Raw genomic sequence first — 22,891 nt, 5'->3', positions numbered from 1 at the left:
GTGTGTGTGTGTGTGTGTGTGTGTGTGAGAGAGTGTGTGTGTGCGTGAGTGTGTGTGTGTGTGTGAGAGTGTGTGTGTGTGTATGTATGTGAGAGTGTGTGTGTGTGTGTGTGTGTGTATGTGGTACCTGCTGATGTTGTTGAAGTGTTCTGTGAGGAAGTGCTCCTGCAGTTGAGTGTGGAGTCGTAGGCGATGAGCATCTTTGGCCGAGTCTGAGTAGTTGAGCAGTAAAACCACCAGCAGGAACAGCATGTAGAGCAGGAAACCCTGTCAATCCGACACAAAACATCTATTATTCAGACATCCACTCCTTCACATTCACAAGCAGAGAGAAACACACGTCAATCACAGCTCAGAGAGTCTAATGAGAAGAAGCCCGCTCCTGTCCAACAGCCAATCAGAGTTTTCTTCAAAGTCCTTTGAGTCGACCTGGCAATCACAGTGCACAGTGTGTATGGCGGCTGTCAGTCATGACAAAGATGTCCTCAATGGCCCTATAATTGGAGCTAATGCTGGAGTTAAAGCTATTTTGAAGCTAACAAAGGACTTCTAGGAAAACTACAGAGTTATGACAACTTTAAAGTCTTAATTCACTGTTCACTGAAATGACTGCCATACCTTCAGCATGGTGTGCAGCAGGCGGACCTTGCGCGCCTCCTCTCGGGCCTGTGAGAGAGCGAAGCCCTGCGGTGGCCGCACTCGCGGGATCCTCTGAACCACTCTCTCCACACGCGGACAGTCCACCAGCACATCCTGCTCCTCAGCTCTCAGGCGACCCACAACCAGAGAGAAATACACCCCCTCCAACAACACCTGAACACACACACACACAGCAGAATCAGCCAACACAGCTGCATTTAAAACTTATTTCACAATGTATCATTTGCATCATCCATGCAAGTTATTTAAAAAATTACACATGAATGAATATTAATAGCAAAATAATTAAATGTTCTTATTTACTCATATTCACATTGATGTCAATATTGATATGAATATTATCAATATTCATAATAATTAATATCAATGACATCAATACAAATGATTAAACTTAACTATACATTATAATTTATATATATATATATATATATATATATATATATATATATATATATATTATTTAAATAATAATAATTATGCATTTGTAAATGCTATTATATATACAGGTGCATCTCAATAAATTTGAATGTTGTGGAAAAGTTCATTTATTTCAGTAATTCAGTATTTATTTCAGTATATGCACTCAATACTTGGTAGGGGCTCCTTTTGCTTTAATTACTGCCTCAATTCGGCGTGGCATGGAGGTGATCAGTTTGTGGCACTGCTGAGGTGGTATGGACGCCCAGGTTTCTTTGACAGTGGCCTTCAGCTCATCTGCATTTTTTGGTCTCTTGTTTCTCATTTTCCTCTTGACAATACTCCATAGATTCTTTATGGGGTTCAGGTCTGAGTTGCTGGCCAGTCAAGCACACCAACACCATGGTAATTTAACCAACTTTTGGTGCTTTTGGCAGTGTGGGCAGGTGCCAAATCCTGCTGGAAAATGAAATCAGCATCTTTAAAAAGCTGGTCAGCAGAAGGAAGCATGAAGTGCTCCAAAATTTCTTGGTAAACAGGTGCAGTGACTTTGGTTTTCAAAAAACACAATGGACCAACACCAGCGGATGACACTGCACCCCAAATCATCACAGACTGTGGAAACTTAACACTGGACTTCAAGCAACTTGAAGCTCCCTCCAGACTCTAGGACCTTGGTTTCCAAATGAAATACAAAACTTGCTCTCATCTGAAAAGAGGACTTTGGATCACTGGGCAACAGTCCAGTTCTTCTTCTCCTTAACCCAGGTAAGACGCCTCTGACGTTGTCTGTGGTTCAGGAGGGGCTTAACAAGAGGAATACGACAACTGTAGCCAAATTCCTTGACACGTCTGTGTGTGGTGGCTCTTGATGCCTTGACCCCAGCCTCAGTCCATTCCTTGTGAAGTTCACCCAAATTCTTGAATCGATTTTGCTTGACAATCCTCATAAGGCTGCGGTTCTCTCGGTTGGTTGTGCATCTTTTTCTTCCACACTTTTTCCTTCCACTCAACTTTCTGTTAACATGCTTGGATACAGCACTCTGTGAACAGCCAGCTTCTTTGGCAATGAATGTTTGTGGCTTATCCTCCTTGTGAAGGGTGTCAATGATTGTCTTCTGGACAACTGTCAGATCAGCAGTCTTCCCCATGATTGTGTAGCCTAGTGAACCAAACTGAGAGACCATTTTGAAGGCTCAGGAAACCTTTGCAGGTGTTTTGAGTTGATTAGCTGATTGGCATGTCACCATATTCTAATTTGTTGAGATAGTGAATTGGTGGGTTTTTGTTAAATGTGAGCCAAAATCATCACAATTAAAAGAACCAAAGACTTAAACTACTTCAGTCTGTGTGCAATGAATTTATTTAAAGGTCCCATGACATGCTGCTTTTTGGATGCTTTTATATAGGCCTAAGTGGTCCCTAATACTGTATCTGAGGTCTGTTTCCCAAAATTCAGCCTTGGTGCAGAATTTCAGCCACTATGAGCCAGTCCCACAATGAGCTTTCCTTAGGACGTGCCATTCTGTGTCTGTAGCTTTAAGGATGAGAGAGGCGGGACAAGGTGGAGGGTGGGGGTGTGGCCTTAACCAGCTTGCGCTACCATGCGCTAATGTTGACAGTGGATGTATCGCAATGGCTCACAGACACGCAGTCATTCAAGCTTTTCAGTTTGACACAGAATCTGATCTGGATGGAGAAGCACCGGATGAAGAAGTTGCAACTCAGCGGCTAAAGCAGGACGTCTCTGAATGGTTAGTTTAAAATAATGTGTCTGGATACGGTACTTTAGTTGGTTTGTTTATGTATGCTGTTTCAGTTATTATCATGTAGCTAATGCTAGCCATAGGCTCGGATGAAGGAACTAAAAAAATACTTTGGTGTTCATTTGTACATCCAAACTCTGAGCAACTGCCATGCTTCGCTCGTTTGCAAGCCATGATGTCTCTCGAGGAAAAAAAAATATTGCGCTCACGTCGCACGGTAGTAGCTCATTTTCTCATGGGCGTGCAAAGCGGAGAAAGGGGAGGTAACCTTTCCCCGTATGACGACATAAAGGGAAGATTCCAGATTGGGTCATCTGAGCTTTCATTTTCTCAAAGGCGAAGCAGGTTCGGTTTACACCTATCGCCATTTCTAGCCACTGGGGGACCATAGTCAGGCTAGGGGAACTCATATTAATGTTAAAAAACCTCATAAAGTGAAATTTTCATGCCATGGGACCTTTAATACACAAGTTTCACAATTTGAGTTGAATTACTGAAATAAATAACTTTTCCACAATATTCTAATTTATTGAGATGCACCTGTATGAAATTTAATATAATAGCTGTTTTTAATGCACTTTTTTTCAAATCTCTTAAGGTTCACTGCTAAAACTAAAATACACTAAAACTTAAACGTCAACTTCTATGAAGATGAACAAATTATTACTTGAAATACATTGTTTATTTTTATATAATATAATATAATAAAATACCTAACTACATAATACTACTATTGTTAGAAATTGTAACAAAATTAAAATAGAAATATAAACTTTTGAACTGCGGGTTTCGTCTGGTCAGAGGAGAACTGGCCCCCCGACTGAGCCTGGTTTCTCCCAAGGTTTTTTCTCCATTCTGTCACAGAGGGAGTTTTGGTTCCTTGCCGCTGTCGCCTCTGGCTTGCTCAGTTGGGGACACTTAATTTCTAGCGATTATCGTCGATTTGATTGCACAGATACTATTTAAACTAAATTGAGCTAGACAATGACATCTCTGAATTCAATAATGAAATGCCTTTAACTGAAAATTGAAAATTGAGTGTTTAATCTTATCATTATACATTACTGACACTCTATCCTCCAATTTGATACTGTTAAGTGCTTTGACACAATCTGTATTGTAAAAGCGCTATATAAATAAAGGTGACATGACATCCCTGCTGAAAAAAGCCATACACAAACCAGCCTACGCTTACATTTAGGTGTGTAGTGCTGTCGTGCATGTATGTACCTTCAGAGGTTCGAGAATGAGGAATGACGACAGGAAACTGGCAATGCAGGAGATGAGCCACATCAGAGCCACGCCCTCGCTGAAGCTCCGCCCCAGCCACATTGATAGGCTGCTAGAGAGGATAAGCCCCACCCAGCTGGCCCACAGAGCAGCCAATCCACACAGAGGAGGAAATGGCCTGGGCTTACACACATCTGTCACCACTGAGAGAGATACACACACACACACACACACACACACATCGTGTAGGAGTTCAGCTGTTTGTGTCTATTTCTGAGGTAAAAGTGGTTTTAGAAGTGTGTGTGTACCTGTGCGTGAAGTAAAGGCAGTTTTGGGAGGGTCTCGTCTAAATGTTCCACACGGAACAGGTTCATTCATCTTTTGCAGTAGAATCACCTCCGTCTTATCACCGAAAATACTGGAGCTAAACACAAAGAACTTTCATTCAGCAAGGACACATTAAACTGATCAAAAGTGACAGTAAAGACATTCATAATGTTACAAAAGATTTCTATTTCAAATAAATGCTGTTCTTTTGAACTTTCTATTCATCAAAGAATCCTGAAAAAGTATCACTTTCCACAAAAATATTAAGTAGCAAATACTTTCAACATATAATAATAAGCACCATTATTAATAATTGAGCACAAAATCAATAATTGATCATTTAAATTGTAATAATATATCACAATATTACTGTTTTTACTGTATTTTTGATTTTGAAAAATGCAGCCATAAGAGACTTTTCAAAAACATAAAAACAACGTTTTGAATGATAGTGTATATGCTATAAAACATGTTTAAACAGACTTTTTAATGAGGCGTTCATGCACTTGAAAGCTGATCAATGCATAATTCATGAATGACAAAAAAAACAATGAGCACTGAAGAACAAACACCAAATTTAGGATGAATCTGATGCCATTTCATTCACATATATGCTGCACTAAATATACACAGTATAATAATGTTTTTTTTATATATATATTATTTTATGTCCTTTATATTATTTCTATTTGAATATTTAATTTCATGGATTTTTTAATTGAAATTTCCCAGTTGATATTAATGAAGTATTTTTTTCTCACAGCCCAAATGCACCACCCAAAGGACGTCCCTGTTTATAGACACTCTGAAGTGCAGATGAGAAACTGTGGTGTGACTTACAGATCGCCCATGTCACTGTCCGTCTGAGACAGCAGCTGTCCATCAGCCAGAATGCGCTTGATGAGATCCTCATCTGTCAATCAAAACCAGCGTCCAATCAACAACCAGCTCTATTCTTCTGGCACATGCACTAAGTACGTACTTAAAGGGGTCACATGGTGCATTCTCATGTTTTCCTTTGTCTTTGGAGTGTTACCATCTGTTTGTGCATATATAAGATCTGTAAAGTTGCGAAGATTAAAGGTTCAAACCCAAAGAGATATTATTTATAATATAAACTCTGCCACGCCCACCTAAAACGGCTCATTCAAACATGCCCCCACATGTCTACGTCACGGTGTGGGAAGATTTGCAAAACACCACCCAAATGTATACACAAAGAAAGGGGGCGTGATTTTTATTCTCGCTGTAGTATTTTTGTTGTTGCCGCCATGTCGTGGAGATGCTGTGTGTTTCATTGTGAAAGTGAAAGTACTTTGTTTGGCCTTCCGAATGAGTACAAAACTAAAAATCAGTGGTTAAGTTATATTTACAACATTGTTCCAGAACAGTACAATGCAAATATTAGAGTGTGTGCAGCGCATTTTACAGAGGACTGTTTCCTGAACCTGGGAGAGAGTAGCCTACAATGTGAACACTATGAATGGCTGTGAACACTATAAAGTGGGGCAATTCCAACGTCGCAAGGACAGTCTGACTTCTGACTCACAGCCTGTAAGTACGTTTCGATATTTAAAGAATTTGCTACTGACTATTCAAACGCAAGTTTTGAGCAGTGTAGAGTGGTGCTTGTTTGGCGTTTCTACGTTCACAAATGCAGACGTGGTGTTATGTTTGTGCTGCGCAACGCAACGCATAAAAAGACCGTATGAGTCATTATAATCAGTAATTATGTCCTCACTGAATGCAACAAATGCCTCGTTTATAATGGGTTTTATCGTTTTAGTCTCGTCGCAACGGGACACGGTGTCACAACATGGTAAGGGGCGTAACATTTCCGTCACATGCTTGAGGTATTCGGCCAATCACAATGCACTGGATAGCTGGCCAATCAGAGCACGCCTCGCTTCTCAGAACGATGAGCTTTGTAAAAATCGACACGTTTCAGAAAGGTGGAGCATAGAGGAGCAACAATAATGTACAGTATGTGGAAAATAGTGTTTTTTGAACCTCACGTAAACACATTGCATTACACCAAATACAAAATAAATGTTCTTTTTAGCAACATCAAATGACCCCTTTAAGTACTAAGTATGCAAAAATAAACACAAGTACAGGAGAGGACAGAGGCCAGCGTGTCACCTGAGGAGGAGAAGTATTTGTTCCTGTGGCTGTTGTCATAGACGGTATCCTCCTCATCGGGACTGAAGGGAATGTCCACACCTAGATGTCTGCTGCCCTGTCCTCTCTTGAGCCGAGGGGGGAACACCGGCCCCATCTCCACAGACGGGTCGGTCAACACATCTGGCCAATCACAGTCAGGAATGCTCCACCTCTGAAGACTACAGCAGAAGAACAAGCTCAGAGATTCAGTCTGATTCGCTCGCTCATTCTCTCTTGTGCTGACTCACATTCAATTGTTCAGACTCTGATTCATTTATACTCGAAGAGTCAGTCATTCACTGACTCTCTGATTCACTCCCAATCAATTCATACACTATTTGAATCATTCATTCATTCATGCACTCACAAACAAACTCTTGAAACTGATTCAATTATACTCACTCATTGAGCCATTCATTGACTATTTGATTCACTTACGCTCACTTAATTTATTCACTTTTACATTGGTTCAGTCATTCACTCAGTAACTCACTGACTCCAATTAATTCGCACTCAATCGATCACTGTTTGATTCACTTATGTGTTCATTCACTTTCTGAATCATTCTTTCATTCAAACGTTTACTCACTCATTGACTAATTCATACTCACAAGCAGAGGTGGAAAGTAACGAATTTACCAAAATCTCAAGAAAGATTTGAAGTCAGAATCATTCACTTAGTCACTCACAAACTCATTCAGTCTGATTCCTTCATAATCACTCATTCATTCAGCCATTCACTGACTCGATTCACTCACGCTCACTTTTTGAATCATTCACTCACTTATTCAATCATTCACTCACTAACTTGCTCAGTGAATTGGTTTTCATGTTGTTTATTTGATCAATTGTTACCCACCACCTATGGATTATTTAACATTGTTAAGAAATAAAAATAAAATAACTAAAAACAAAAAATCAACCCCAATACATACACTACTCAATACCAGTTTATTCACTTCAGTGTTATTTTGTTATTTATATAATATTATAGTATGCATTAATATTTTGGAGTAACTTTTTATTTTGAATTTAGTTTTAGTATTTTTAAGTTTTTTTTTATTTTTTATTTTAGTTTTAGTTAAGTACTCCTAATTTCATTTCATTTCTAATTCCATTTAATCTTATAGAGTTTTTCATCTAGTTTCAGTTAAGAGTAACAACAGATTGACTTTAGTCATTTCATTCTGACTCACTTAGGCTAGTCATTCACTCTTTCATTCAGTGGTGTATTGGATGTAAAGGATGTTTTGCATCCTGCAGGTTTGTGTTTAATGAGCTGTGCTTTAGCGCTTCGGTGACCTCATGCTTACCTCTTAGTGGACGGCGTGGGCAGGTCAATGTTGGTCTCCTCTGAGTATGTCTGCAGAGAGAGAGAGAAACAGCAGTGAGCTCATTCCTCTGCAGAAGCACAATACACTCAGTTCATTTCAGGATACGTGTTTGCTGCCATATATATATATATAAATATCAGCTCATGCTGCTGTGCTTCACATTCGCTCCCCTCACAGTTCATGGCTGGAATCTAAATGGAGCTTCTTGTCTCAGTTTTGTACCTCATACTTCTTTAAACTGTCAAGTCGGTTCATCATGTTTTGCATTTTAATAAAAAGCAGCCTGGAAATGTGACATTTGGTGACGGCTGTGACAGACTCAACTGCAGCACATTCAAATGTTATGAAGATGACAAAAGCACCTTTCAAACCATTTCACTTAGCTTGTCCTCCTACCGCAGAGAACTGGAAACAAATCAGTTATGACTGAAAAACATAATGATAAGGTCTTCGTGAAGGTTTCTCTCGGCCTTTGTGCTTCTGTGCATCAGTTGGAACACGCAAACAAAGTATTTGGCGAGCGCATTTCAATTTGCACCTCATGAAAGATACGAGAGAAACACATCTGGGTCTCTGTCAGAATAAATCCATTTGAATAACAGATAGACCTGCATCAGAGTCTCTCTAGCAGAAAGTGTGTTTTAATCCAGGAGGTTATATACCGCAGTGCTCTGGGTCAAACTCACAGAGGCTGTCAAGAGGTGAATAATGATGCATTATTTGGACTGTAAAGTAAAGTATTTATACATTATTGTAATTATGTGCTGTTTTTAATTAACGCTGTTTTAATTAACAATCCAAAACAAAATCATTTACTACAATGAGCGTCTAATGAAATTCATCAATCAGTGTAATGTAAATGTATACATATATACAGTACACACACTTTAGCAAATACTTTTGTCCAAAGTAATTTACATTAACAGTATTCATAGTACACAACGCCAGGGTTTAGTGAAGAACTAGATTATTAAACAATGTAGAAAAGGTGAAAAGAAGAGAAAGAGAAACTGAAATAAATAAATAAATCATTTTAAATAAGTAAATAATAATGAATAATTTATAAAAATATATCAATTAAAAAATGAAAACAAAAATACTTGTATAAAATAAAGCGTGAAAAATTAATGAACAGAAAGAAATATAAATGTAAAATATAACAAAATATAAAAATATACATTTAAAATAAATAAATACATAAAAACAAAGAAGCTGTACTAAGTAGGCTGTTAACAGAAATATAAAACTAGTAATATAAAACTAGCTAATTAAGCATTATAAAAATACCTATATAAAGAAATAAAAATTAATTAATAAAAGAACAAATCAAAAAACAAATAAATACAAAATTACTTCTAAATAAACACATAAGTAAATGTACAAATGATTGTTAAATAAATAAATAAATAGTTTTGGTTAGTTAGTAAGTATTGGTTTCTGTTTGTGGAGCAGTGGAAATCTCAGTTATGTACATCTCCAACAGTATTTGAACGTACCTCTCCAGGAATGCCATTCAGCATCAGAAAAGAGCTTCCTGTCAGTGAGTTATCCAGGAAGTCGTCGATCTCTAGAGACTCCTGGTCCACCTGAGGAGGAAGCTGCTCCACAGAGACCTGATCGTCATCAACAACAGAGAAACAGCTTTTCATTTACTGCACCGCTGCGGTGATGTCTGTACAGATGATCATGTGTGTGTGTCTCACCTTGCTGCGGCTGAGTCTGAACAGACAGAAGACGAGCAGGTAGACGGGATAGACCAGAAGACAGCTCACAAGCCCCGCCCACAGCGTCTCCGCATTCACCGAAACCAGAGCAGACACCGGCGTAGAGCTAAAACACACGTTCACACAATTAATCAGATTTTTAATACAATATAGTAGTAGTATATTTTTATATAAATATTTTGTATTTTTATCAGCATCTTCATGGCAAAAACTATTTAAAAAAATACAAGTATAACAAATACAATAAAAACTAGCAAACAAACACAAGTTATATTACACAAGATTTGTAAAAAATGTATACAATATAATTGCACAATAGATTGAGTGCCGCTGCTTCACCTGTTGCCGTAGGAGACAGTGCCGTACCACACGGCGTTGGCCAGCATGCAGAGCTGCATGAGCAGAGCACAGCAGGTCAGCCGCTGCAGCCGTGTGAAGGGGCTCCGCGGAGGACGCTCCCACAGCGAAAACCACACGTGACTCTCACACACGGCCCTCTGCAGCTCCCAGGACAGCAGCCGCGGCCGCTCGCACAGCTCCGCCTCCCCTGCACACAGGAAACACAGAGTCAGCAACAGGAAGCTGGGCAAATGTTATCAGCGGACACTGGCGTGCGCTGGTCTTTCACTCATTTGTGCGCAGTAAGTGATGTGTTAATGGAACATGAGGCAGAAGTGAACATTTGCTGTACTAAGTAGGCTAACTAGTTAGTATATAATATCCACCTAACAGTCCACTCCAGCGGAGCATAGTTGGGAGCTGTACATTTCAAATAAAGCACACAATTATGTTTTATATTTTATAAGTAGTATTTTTTTTAAGTAAAATTTGTAAATTTACACAATAACATTTTAGTTTTTCAAATGAAATAAAAATAAATTACTTTTAATTATTTATTTATTTATTTTTACTCTATTTTCTGTATTATATATTGATATTAATATATAATTAAAAATATTTTATATTTATATATTTCCATTCATTTTATTATATTTAATACATATAGTTTTTATTTTTGTATTTTACATTTCCATTTTAATTTGAGTTAAAATATTTCCATTTTTATTCATTGTTCATGTTAAACTATATTAAAATAATTATATACACACACACACCCTAATATCCTTATGTGATGGTTATTTAAAATTAAATTAATACTGTATCTAACATTTCTTCTTTTATACTATTTTCGATATATCAATATAAATAAATATTTTACATAATATGTTTTTATATTTTACATTCATTTTATTATAAATACATACATATTCACACACATTCATAGATATACACATACACACACAATTTAAATTTAGTTCTAATTTAGGTGCAAAAACAGGAAAAAAGTTGTTTTGTAAATGACATGCACCTAACTGTATCCTGTGTTTTAGGTGAATACAGTTAATTTTTTCATTATGGAGATATAAAGGGCCTGCACTAGGTTTACTGTCCATTAAAACTAACAATGTAATTTAACATCTTATTAGGAGCAACACATTACTGTTAATGTTCACTAACATCATGAGCAAACGGACTTAATTTCCACTTCTTAAAGCATTATGATTTGTTCTTACCCTTATTCGTTCTCTGAATATTCATGATCTTACAAATCTAATTACGAATCACAACAGGTGTTATAACTGTGGAGGCGGGGCTTTACCTGAGGCTTCCACCTCTATCTCGACTCTGCCGTCCGTTTTCTCGTTGTCGACCGAGAGCCATTCCTCAACCAGGAAGAAATAACTGCTGCCCGTCTGCAGGTCCTTCACCAGGACGTACTGGAGCAGCCATGCAGGAGACAGACCTGACAGAGACACACAGAGACAGGTTTATCCTGACTGATCTGCCCCGCTCCACACTGTTCGTGTTGTTCATGGCCGATCCGATCAGTACCTTTGTTGTCGTGCCACACGCGGATCTTCAGCACGCTGCCCAGGCCGGTGTCGGAGGCGATGTGGAAGATGTCCAGGCTGTTTCGAGTGAACGCGCCGACGCTGTCCAGGTGTCTGTGTCCACTGCGGCTCTCACTGCCATGAAGACTGATGCCAACGTGAGCCGTGGTTCCTGGAGAGGGAATAAAACCATCTCAGTCAAGACAACTGGCAGTCACTCAGTGAGGGAATACAATTATGAGGAATATTCATCGCTCTAATGCATAAAACTGACAGTCTGCTGGTAACTGATCTGATATAAACAAATCAGCCTCAGACACCACCAGGGTTATTATAGTTAACTAAAACCAAAACCATACAAGAAAACCAAACATTTTTGTTACTTGAAATAAAGGTTAATTAAACTAAAACATTAAAAAACTATTTTTAATTATTTCAGTTAGTGGCCAAAGCAAGATTTCTCATTTTAATATAGTTTAACTTTATGTACTAAAATAACAAACTAAATAAAACTAAATAATAAAAATGATATAGACATATTTAAAAAGGACATAAACACAACACAATTACTAATATTTTATCTAAAATGAAAATGTAAAATACAAAAATAAAAACTAATTCAAATTATATTAAAAAATAAAACTATAATAGTATTTATGATACTAAAATAACTTGAAAATTTACTTGAAATAAAATAAACATTAATTTGATTAATAAAAAACATAAAACTTGGCCAAAGCAACATTTCTCATTTGTGTAATATAACATGGTATAGTAAAATAATTCAAACTAAAACTGAAATAAAAATGAATTAAAACTAAATAGACATATTTAAAAATGACAAAAACACACAACAAATTAGCTAAAACTTTAACTCAAATTAAAAATGGAAAATAAAAAAAAAAAACAACTAATAGTATTTATTTAGGCATTTATCTAGTAATCTATGCAATTTTAACCACGCACAAATTTCACTCATGTTTAAGTTGGTGATGTGAATTCATTGTGTTCATTGTGCTTCACATATCTACACTATTGATAATAGACATAATAATAACTCTTCTTTTGCCCGTTAACAGACACCTGGATACAGTGAGGCAGAACTAGTCAGTGGCTGCTCACTTTAACATGTCGATCAGATGGTTTCTTTCAGTCTAAGTGGACGGTCAGACTTTCCTAACCTACCGATGATCTGCGAAACATCCGGATCTCACCTGCTCCGTAGGCCCAGCCGGTCTTGACCTGGATCTCGTACTTGTACAGCCCGTCCTTCCCGCACAGCGGCACCACAGAGGCCCGTCTCAGGTCCATCTGATCCAGCTTGCGCATTATAGCGCCGGCCACAGTGTAACACAGCAGTCCCATCACACACACCAACACCACCACCAGACTGCGAGTCACCGAACGCTCCTGACATGGACGAGATAGATGACACTGCATTATCACTATCCCTTCAAACATTTGTCATCTGACCATACCTCTTAAACTATACTTTACTATAATACACTGCTCAAAAAAAATTAAAGGAACACTTTTTAATCAGAGTATAGCATCAAGTCAGTTAAACTCCTGGGATATTGATCTGATCAGTTAAGTAGCAGAGGGGTTTTAATCAGTTTCAGCTGCTTTGGTGTTAATGAAATTAACAACAGGTGCACTAGATGGGCAACAATGAGACGACCCCCAAAACAGGAATGGTTTGTGAGCACTACCAGAGCCCTACAAATTGACCTCCAGCAGGCCACTGGTGTGAATGTCTCTGACCAAACAATCAGAAACAGACTTCATGAGGGTGGCCTGTGGCACCGTGGAGCTCGATTGGCATTTGCCATTGAACACCAGAATTGGCAGGTCCACCACTGGCGCCCTGTGCTTTTCACAGATGAGAGCAGGTTCACCCTGAGCACATGTGACAGACGTGAACGAGTCTGAAGAAGCCGTGGAGAACGGTATGCTGCCTGTAACATCATTCAGAATGACCGGTTTGGTGGTGGGTCAGTGATGGTCTGGGGAGGCACATCCATGGACGGACGCACAGACCTCTACAGGCTAGACAATGGCACCCTGACTGCCATTAGGTATCGGGATGAAATCCGTGGACTCATTGTCAGACCCTACACTGGTGCAGTGGGTCCTGGGTTCCTCCTAATGCATGACAATGCCCGGCCTCATGTGGCGAGAGTATGCAGGCAGTTCCTGGAGGATGAAGGAATTGATACCACTGAATGGCCCCCACGCTCGCCTGACCTAATTCCAATAGAAAATCTCTGGGACATTATGTTTCGGTCCATCCGACGCCGCCAGGTTGCACCTCAGATTGTCCAGGAGCTCAGTGATGCCCTGGTCCAGATCTGGGAGGAAATACTCCGGGACACCATCCGTCGTCTCATTAGGAGCATTCCCCGATGTTGCCAGGCAGCATACAAGCACGTGTGGGCCATACAAACTACTGAGTACAATTTTGAGTTGCTGCAATAAAATTTCAGCAAAATGGACAAGCCTGCTGCATAATTTTTTCACTTTGATTTTCGGGGTGTCTTTGAATTCAGCCCTCTGTAGGTTGATAATTTTCATTTCCATCAAACGATGTGGCATCCCTTCGTTCCTAACACATTACCCAGTCCATATCAGTATAGATATCCAGCATGATATTCTCCCCCATTGAGATCTGCTGATTCAGATCTCAATCTCAATTCGTCTCCTCTGCGTCAGTGTAGTGCCATTTTGGAGAATATCCGCTGGACGCAAACTGCATACGCTGTTCTGTGTCAGCCGCACCTCACGGATATGTCTTCTACGTTCTTTACACTTTGATTTGAACAAAAACAGCAAATTCGTGTAGTGCGGCTGACACAGAACAGCGTACGCAGTTTGTGTCCAGCAGATACTCTCCAAAATGGCGCTATGCTGACACGGAGGAGACGAATTGTTGAATAAAGTCGTAATTTTTGTTTTCTTTGCGTACAAAAAGTATGCTCGTAGCTTCATAACATTACGGTTGAAACAGTGATGGCAGATTGACTATTCTGACGATGTCTTTCATACTTTTCTGGGCCTTGACGGTGTTAATTGTTTGGCAGTCAATGGGACAGTCACAAGCCTCCCGGTTTTCATCCAAAATATCTTAAATTGTGTTCTGAAGACGAACTAAGCTTTTACGGGTTTGGAACGACATGGGGGTAAGTGATTAATGACAAAATTTTCATTTTGGGGTGGAGTAACCCTTTAAGGTTAATTAAAAAAAATATTATTATAGGTATTATGAAAAACAAAATGTCCGCTGAGTTCAGTCATAATGCTCACAGGAATGATGAAGGAGACGGCGTCGACGGGAACGAACAGGCTGGCGGCGAAAGCGGTCAGATGATGTGTGCGGCACACGGCTCGGCCCACGCTGGTCTCGGGAAGTGGATCCATGCCGTCCGTCCGCCACTGATTGGCGCTCTCGCTGAAATACTGACACAGCGACGTGAAGACGGCCACCTCGAGCCGGATCAGATCCGGATCGCTGGCGCCGCAGCCCGTGCTCACGTTTATATAGTGATCACGCGTGGTGTCATAGGACCTGATGGAGAACACAAATCAGAAATTAGAAGAAAAAGCTCATTTGTGTGTATTAGTGCGTAATTGCAAATGCTTTTATTTTATCGGCCGAAAATCTAAAACATAATTGACAATTAATAATTTCGTGTTTTATATCAGACAGGATGAGCCACTCTCTTTGTGTTTTGTAAAACACTCATCTTCACTGCTGATATTGATGAACGAGTCACTGAGCAGGTTCTTCTGTGGCGGCTGATGTTGATTTTAACAAACAAAAGAGCCGCCGCATCATTTATTATAGATGAATGGCCTAACATCAACATGCACTTCCAATATTATTCAGCCATATACAGCAGTGAGAAACATCAAAACATTAATTAGCAAGAGCTTTACTTTATGAAGCCTCTTACTTTGGAGACAAGAAGAAAGTGTAGAGTCGGTGGTCCATGTCCCGCCCCCGCGTCATATTGATCGTGATGCGTTTCCTGTCAGTGCTGTTGTATTCATTGGGCCATTCGGAAGTGTGCAGATAGGCTGTGATGAATGGATCCAATTCCCACTTTTCTGGAGAATCTGAGGACAAAGTGACGAAAAGAAATAGATGTTAAGAGATAAATAATAACAAGAAACACTCAAAAGGAGGATGAATTTCCCTGAAAATGCTATTTCACCTCCGATGGGGAGACATTACTATACATACATTACACTGACCATGTGCTGTAATAACTAGTAATTGTTCCAATTAGTTGACTAGTTGGTTTGTTTAGCTAAACTAAAATGAACCTGGAGGGGTTACTGAAATAAAGCTTAAATACAAATATATAAATATTAGGTGAAAAACTGAGTTGAGACAATAAAAAAAAAAAACCTTACTAAAATTACTAAAAGTGAAACACTAAGGTTACTAAACTGAAAAAAATAAAATAAATTCAAGTTAAACAGAACTATTTTGAAAAAACAAAACACTAACAAAAATGACAAAAGCATATAGGAATTTTACTAAAACTTAAAGTATAATTAAATTTATTTAAAATATTAAAAACCACTATAATAACATATCAATAATAATAAAATAACACTATGCCAAGTTAATGTCTTTTATTAATCAAATATCATGAAATATGTTTGTTTATTAATTTATTTATTATTGGACATTTCACAATTTGATTATATTTTCTCATTCAGCTTTCTAAACACTGATCAGATAACATGAGATTAATTGTGATTATTTTTTATAGCACAAGTTTTTAACAGGAAGAAAAAATACAGTGGTGGCCAAAATTGTTAGAACACTTGGCATATTTAAGAGGTTTCAGTTGTTTTTGTTGAATTGGCCATTACAATACCCATAAAACGAAATATTGCCGGAAAGGAATCTGCTGGAACACTGAAAATGATGGACTGGCCCCCTCAAAGTACGGACCTCAACCCCATTGAAAATAAGAAAAACAGAAAATAAACTGGAGAGATCTATTGTACATTCAAAGGAAAGCCTTTGGCTTGAGTTGCAGAAGGCATGGGATAATATTAGTGTAGAATTTCTCAGGAAATATATTGACACTACGCCAGAGAGATGTGCTGCTGCAATTGCTGCAAAAGGTGGACACACCAAATATTAAAGTTAAAGCTGCAGTCCGTAACTGGTTAAAAATTATCCAAAATCAATATTTGAGCAAGTACATAACCAGCCAGTGTTAAAAACTTTTGCCTTACTTTAGCCCGATTCACAACGGTTAGCTTATAATAATGTTTTCTAATTTGAGTGGTACGGGTAGGTTTTCGCGGGAAATTCGAGCATGGCACTGCGTCATTACGCCACGTCTGTAAACATAAAGAAGTTGTCCCGGCTACTAAACTATCGCATGTGAGGATCCTGCAGGTGACGGATCATTTATAGCCTTTTCTCACAGCAGCTAGAATAATTAAATGTATCATTTTGATGGCGGATTGTAATCCAGAAAGGATTACGTGTTTATGAAACACGTGAATGAAATTAAATTATATTCCAGTTTTAAATGTGCTTCTGATTACAGATAGCCTGGGATTACACAAGATTTGTATTTTAAAGAAAACCAGTAGTAGAGAGCATAGTTTGATTTTTGGGTTAAAATAATTTCTTAACATGAAATTCAAATGGCATGACAATTAGATTAAACTGTACAGAAATTGAAATCTACACGCTAATACACACTATACTCATAGTCACGCAATGCTGATGTTGTTAGCATTAATAATTTGAGAATAAAGTATAACAATAATAATACTTTGCACAGTTAGATGTGATATGAGCTAACCGATCTTTAGATTAAATCACCATTGGTAGCACGATTTAAACATTAAACATCCACACATTTAATCAGTAAACATCCACACGGGTACGGTGACTGACAGCTACATATTCACCTCAAAACATTAGATTCATCCGCGCTGAAGCCGTGCCAGAGCACAACCCCACGCAGGGAAGATAATTCCGCAAGCAGCTGCAATTCCAGGTTTTCAAACAGAGATGGCGACAAAGAGGCAAAACTTACGGACTGCAGCTTTAAAAGTGGATAAAAACAGTACGACTCGCTTCATCTGATATTTGTTGTGCTCAGAGCAACCATCTGCATGTTTCACGACCATTATGAAATGAAATCATGTTTTGGAGGCAAAAAAAGTCAATATCTTCAGATCTGTCAGGTGTTCCAACAATTTTGGCCACCACTGTAAATCTATAATTTTGTAGAAAAAATGTTTATCATGGAAGTGCTAATCACAGATAAATAATCTTATAATAAAATAATATTTTTTAAATAATATATATATATATATATATATTTTTTTTTTTTTTACTTTTTATTTTTATTATTTACATATATTTTTTTATATATTTATTATTTACAAAGTAATATTTTCAGACAATATTTTAACACTTTTCTTAAGTACAATGACCATAATAAAGGTAATTATTTAATTGCAGAAACACCACATTACCTTTATAATATGACACCTGTCCTTTTTTCTCATACAGTATTAATTGGTCATTAGATTTTAATGTTTTTGCCACAGTTTGTGATGGCTGTTGAACGAGTTTCTTATTCTCAGTGGCTCCCCCTTGTGTTGGGCGTCTTACCATCTAGTACAGTGAAGTTGAGCTGGACGTAGATTCCCGCCTGTCTGTTGGTGTTCCTCGTGCTCACCCTCACGACGACTGAGCCGCAGCGGCTGATGTTCTCGGCTCCAGCCGGCAGCAAGACGGCCTCCAATCCGTTCCCGTCCAGCCCAGCCACACTCCCGTTATTAATGGCAACCGTTATGGCATGGCTGTCGTCCAGATCTGAGATGGGAATCTGCGTGCCGTTCACCGTGCGAAACTCCATGGACGCCACCTCCGTCGACACAGTGTAATTGGCGACATAGTTGAATGGAAACGGATTGGGCTCCACTTGGAACAGCAGCTGCACGATGCCGTCCTCGTTGTTGGGCGCCAGAGCGCCCCCTGCTGCCCGCCCCAGACTGCTGTTGAAGGCTCGCGGGATGGAGAAACGCCGGCACTCGGGTGTGTCGCTCTCGCCATAGCAGAGCAGGCTCTGCGGGTCAGCACGTTTGCCGGCGGCGGCGATCTCTGCCCCGCGGAGGATCAGCGGCTCCTCGTTCAGGACGCGGCCCAGCATGAGGATTCGCATGAGGACAGAGGACAGAGTGTAGGCTTTGGCAGCCACCCGCAGCGGGTGATGCTGCTGCTCCTCTAAAAGAAGTGGAGGCGGCTGGGAGAGGCTGTCGCGGTCCTCGGCCTCCGGAGGAGGAGAGGAGGCAGCCTGGCTCACCTGGTGGATCAGGTCACCTGAGGGAGGAGACAGAGTGGAGGTCTGATTCACTAACCGGATAAACACTGAAAACCAGCAGGAACAGGATAAAAGGCTCCATGAAAGACCAAAAAAGAGGAGTGATATAAGTGCTACAAGACTGGTTAGAATTTGATTTAATGTTGCAATTAAAAAAAAAAAAAACATTAGTTGCATGTCGAGAAATCAATTGAATTAATTGTAATTAATCACACTGTTCAGAAAAAAAAGAAAAGAAAAGAAATCAAGTGAAGAGAAATAAAAGCTGTTGTAGCATAATACACTTTTTACAAATTAAAATAGAAATTAATATTGAATAGTATTTTATATCAAACTAGATATATACAAATCTTTTAAAAAGAAAGGTCATTTTAAAAATAAAACCCCGAAAATGGAGACAAATCAAAGACATTCGAAGAAAAAAATATACCTGTCAATAAATCAATCAAATAAATTTCAATTAATCACACTACTGAGAAAAATCTTAAAATTAAGATAAATCAAATAAAGGTAAATAAAAACTATTTTTGTGGCAGATAAGTCTAATATAATATAATATAATTTTTATTAATTAAAATTAATAAGATGAAATTAATATTGAATCATATTTAATATTAAAATAGAAATGTACAAATATCTGAAAAAGAAAGGTCATTTTAAAAACTCAAATAAAAGCCCCAAAATGAAGATGAATCAAATTAATTTTATAGCAGATGGGTAAATAATTGAGAAATATATTATATGATGATATATAATAATGATATATAATATATTTTATGAATTAAAATAAAAAGAATTCTTCAGAAAAATAGAAATATGAAGATCTTTTAAACAGAAAGGTAATTTTAAAAACATTAAATTAAATTATTAATAATTAAATACAGGTTAGGGACATTTTACTGAGAAATATTTTATTGTATTTTCTTTAGAATTAATTAAACTAAATTATTTGACAGCAATTTCATACGTAGATTAGATTCAGATAAGATTTAGCCAGAAAAGTTTTAAAAGCTTTAAAAATGAAAACGTAAACAAGTGAACAATAACAGCTTGTTGCCTCTGGGGTTGTTTGTTTGTTTGTGACTGTGTTAGCATAAGATAGCAATGAAATGGATGATTGTGTTTGCTGTCTCACTGGAGTCTAAGTGTGTGTGTGTGTGTGTTACCCATGATATTGAGGATGTTGTCTGCTATCTCGGTCGGGGTGACTGTGCCCTGTTTGGTGTCTGTCTGCAGGATCACTAACATCGACTCCAGTTTGTCCAGAGTGCTGTTCTGACACTCTTCACACACAAACTCTCGACTCACAGCCTGCAAACAAACACACACGAGACAGATTTTATTAGCTTTTTCACTGTGATCGGTCGTGTGTCACATGTCTTTTGAAGTACTTCAGGATTCAGCTGATTTGAGGCATGTGAGTGCGTCTTGTCTCACCGTGCACTGCGCGAGCGCCGCTGATGTCTGCTGGATGTCACTGACGGTGTTGAGGTCCAGTGACGTCAGTGCTCTGGTGATGTTTCCTCTGACGCTCACACGATACTGACGCTCTGTCTTAGACACACGCTCACGTCTGCGGGAAACACCCTGCTCATACTGACACACAGAAACACACCACATGATGAGCAGACGGAGAAAAACACGACCAACTGATGAATGAATGATTGACACAGACAGACAGACAGACAGACAGACAGACAGACAGATAGACAGATAGATAGATAGATAGAAGATAGATAGATAGATAGATAGATAGATAGATAGATAGATAGATAGATAGATAGATAGATAGATAGATAGATAGAGAAAGAAGGACAGAGACAAAAGGATAGATAGATAGATAGATAGATAGATAGATAGATAGATAGATAGATAGATAGATAGATAGATAGATAGATAGAAGATAGATAGATAGATAGATAGATAGATATAGAAAAAGAAGGACAGAGACGGAAGGATAGATAGATAGATAGATAGATAGATAGATAGATAGATAGATAGATAGATAGATAGATAGATAGATAGATAGATAGATAGATAGATAGATAGATAGATAGATAGAAAAAGAAGGACAGAGATAGATAGATAGATAGATAGATAGATAGATAGATAGATAGATAGATAGATAGATAGATAGATAGATAGATAGATAGATAGATAGATAGATAGATATCAGAGCGAGAGAGAGAGAGTCAGCCACTCTAAGAATGAGCTCCTGAAAAATTACAAAAGATTAAACCAAAAAGTAAGACATAGAGTCAGACAGTGAGATAATGACAACAAACAAGTAAAAACAACAGAGGAACAACTTGGATTCGCGTAAAGACTGATTTTTCTTCTAGAAAATTCATTTTAATACAAAAAAAGAAGACTGGATCTGGCTACTGGATCACCACTGTACCAGCTATCTGCAGATTTCCCTCCAAAACGCTTTTTAAAGGAACTACAACTGAAAAACATTCCACAATTGTTGATCTTCAGTTGCTAAACAAAGAGGTGAGCTCTATCTGGCATAAAACATGAACAAAAACTGAATATTTAAATGTATTCAAGTAAAAACTCTCATCATTTTAAGCTAAAAGCTAAAGTTAGCTGTAGTTCTGGCTCTGTGCCAAGTCTGATCACCATGGCAACCCTGGCACAAACAGAGTGCAGGGAGGTGTGCTTTACCCAGAGAAGTGCAGAAGTATACAGGCACGTAAAAAACACAAAGAGAAAACTCTCAGAGACAATCCTGATGTTCTGTGCGCTGACTATATTCAGCTCAATGGGGAAAGAATCAAGAACAACTTCATTTTTCACACCACTATGATTAATGCTTGGAAACTGACCATCTGTGAGGAATACAAGCATGTTTTTAAGGAAGGATTTGGCCAACGTGGAAGATTAACTATTTGTGAAGATGAAATGCTAGACACAGACAACCCCATTCTCACTATAACTTACTATACTAAAGGCACCTTCCTACTGCAAGGCAATGAAGCAAGCCTGAACTCATTTGAGATTTTCCCCCTGCTAAAAGCCAGAGTAGAGAAGGAGAGAGACGAGACCCATGTGAACTGCACAGACTCTGAGGAGGAAGGCCCAGAGAATCCTTCACCTTCACCATCCGAACGTCAACTGACAGACAGTTTAGCCCTACTAGAACTGGACTTCACTGAATTCAGAGAACACACTCAAGCCAAACTCTCAAAAACACAAAACACAAACATTTACATCCAGGAGCTCAAAGATGAACTCCAGCAGCTGACAAAGAGAAACACCAGCTCCTCCATCACTGAACTTACAAGAGCACTCAGAGAACTTCAAGAAGAAAAACAAACTCTCCGAAAAAAGGAAGTGAACTTTTCCAGACAGCTGCAAGAAATGAGAGAACAGTTACAGAAAAACACAAAAGACAATACACTTCACTACAATACAGCTCCAGACAAACCAAACTACACAAACACAGAATGTGTGCCAACGACAAACACACAGACACCTGCAGCAAAACAGGCCTCACATGCCCAGACTCCAGAACCTGATCCAGATGTTCTCCTCCTCATGGACTCTAATGGAAAATTCCTGGACCCTCAGAAACTCTTTCCACACCAAAAAGTCACTGCAAAGCGATGTAGCACAATAGGCCACGCCCACCAGAGACTTCACAGGACACCCCTCGTGCATTATCATTCACACTGGGACTAATGACCTTCACTTGCTGCGCAACAGTACTTCTGATGCAGTGAGGAAAATGGCAGAAATCACCAGCAAAAAGTTCCCAGAGTCCCGAATAATAATCTCCACGCTTCTCCCAAGACATGACCCACCACCACACATCATTTACAGCATCAATGCTGAAATTTCCCGTGGCTGTTCTGTGCTCCCCAATGTATACCCATGTATGTATGTCCACCTGCTGCCCATCAAACCCCCGTAAGAAAGAAGAAACCAAAAACCACCCCACACCAAGAGAAGCCCCCACAGGCGAGAGCACAGAGCTATGCTGAAGCAGCAGCCCGGCCCCTG

At 38.7% G+C, this 22,891-nt stretch overlaps 1 protein-coding gene across 2 annotated transcripts in view; it reads right to left on the bottom strand.

Moving 5' to 3' along the window:
- pkd1a (polycystic kidney disease 1a) overlaps positions 1-22,891 on the bottom strand; it is a 112,796-nt gene that overhangs the window by 12,072 nt on the left and 77,833 nt on the right. For both annotated transcript variants that reach the window (XM_058776508.1, XM_058776513.1), the window contains 18 exons: positions 20,321-20,479; positions 20,050-20,194; positions 18,172-18,882; positions 15,467-15,629; positions 14,817-15,078; positions 12,728-12,923; positions 11,515-11,685; positions 11,282-11,425; positions 9,961-10,168; positions 9,601-9,727; positions 9,394-9,510; positions 7,877-7,926; positions 6,543-6,742; positions 5,241-5,313; positions 4,382-4,497; positions 4,074-4,276; positions 619-813; positions 128-267 (listed from right to left, as the gene is read on the bottom strand). In XM_058776508.1, the coding sequence (XP_058632491.1) occupies positions 128-267; positions 619-813; positions 4,074-4,276; positions 4,382-4,497; positions 5,241-5,313; positions 6,543-6,742; positions 7,877-7,926; positions 9,394-9,510; positions 9,601-9,727; positions 9,961-10,168; positions 11,282-11,425; positions 11,515-11,685; positions 12,728-12,923; positions 14,817-15,078; positions 15,467-15,629; positions 18,172-18,882; positions 20,050-20,194; positions 20,321-20,479 (3,380 nt within the window). The remainder of the gene's footprint in view (positions 1-127; positions 268-618; positions 814-4,073; positions 4,277-4,381; positions 4,498-5,240; positions 5,314-6,542; positions 6,743-7,876; positions 7,927-9,393; positions 9,511-9,600; positions 9,728-9,960; positions 10,169-11,281; positions 11,426-11,514; positions 11,686-12,727; positions 12,924-14,816; positions 15,079-15,466; positions 15,630-18,171; positions 18,883-20,049; positions 20,195-20,320; positions 20,480-22,891) is intronic.

The sequence above is a fragment of the Onychostoma macrolepis genome, chromosome 01, assembly GCF_012432095.1.
Source record: "Onychostoma macrolepis isolate SWU-2019 chromosome 01, ASM1243209v1, whole genome shotgun sequence".
NCBI classification, from domain to species: Eukaryota; Metazoa; Chordata; class Actinopteri; order Cypriniformes; family Cyprinidae; genus Onychostoma; species Onychostoma macrolepis.
This window is presented reverse-complemented; position numbering and strand designations above follow the sequence as displayed.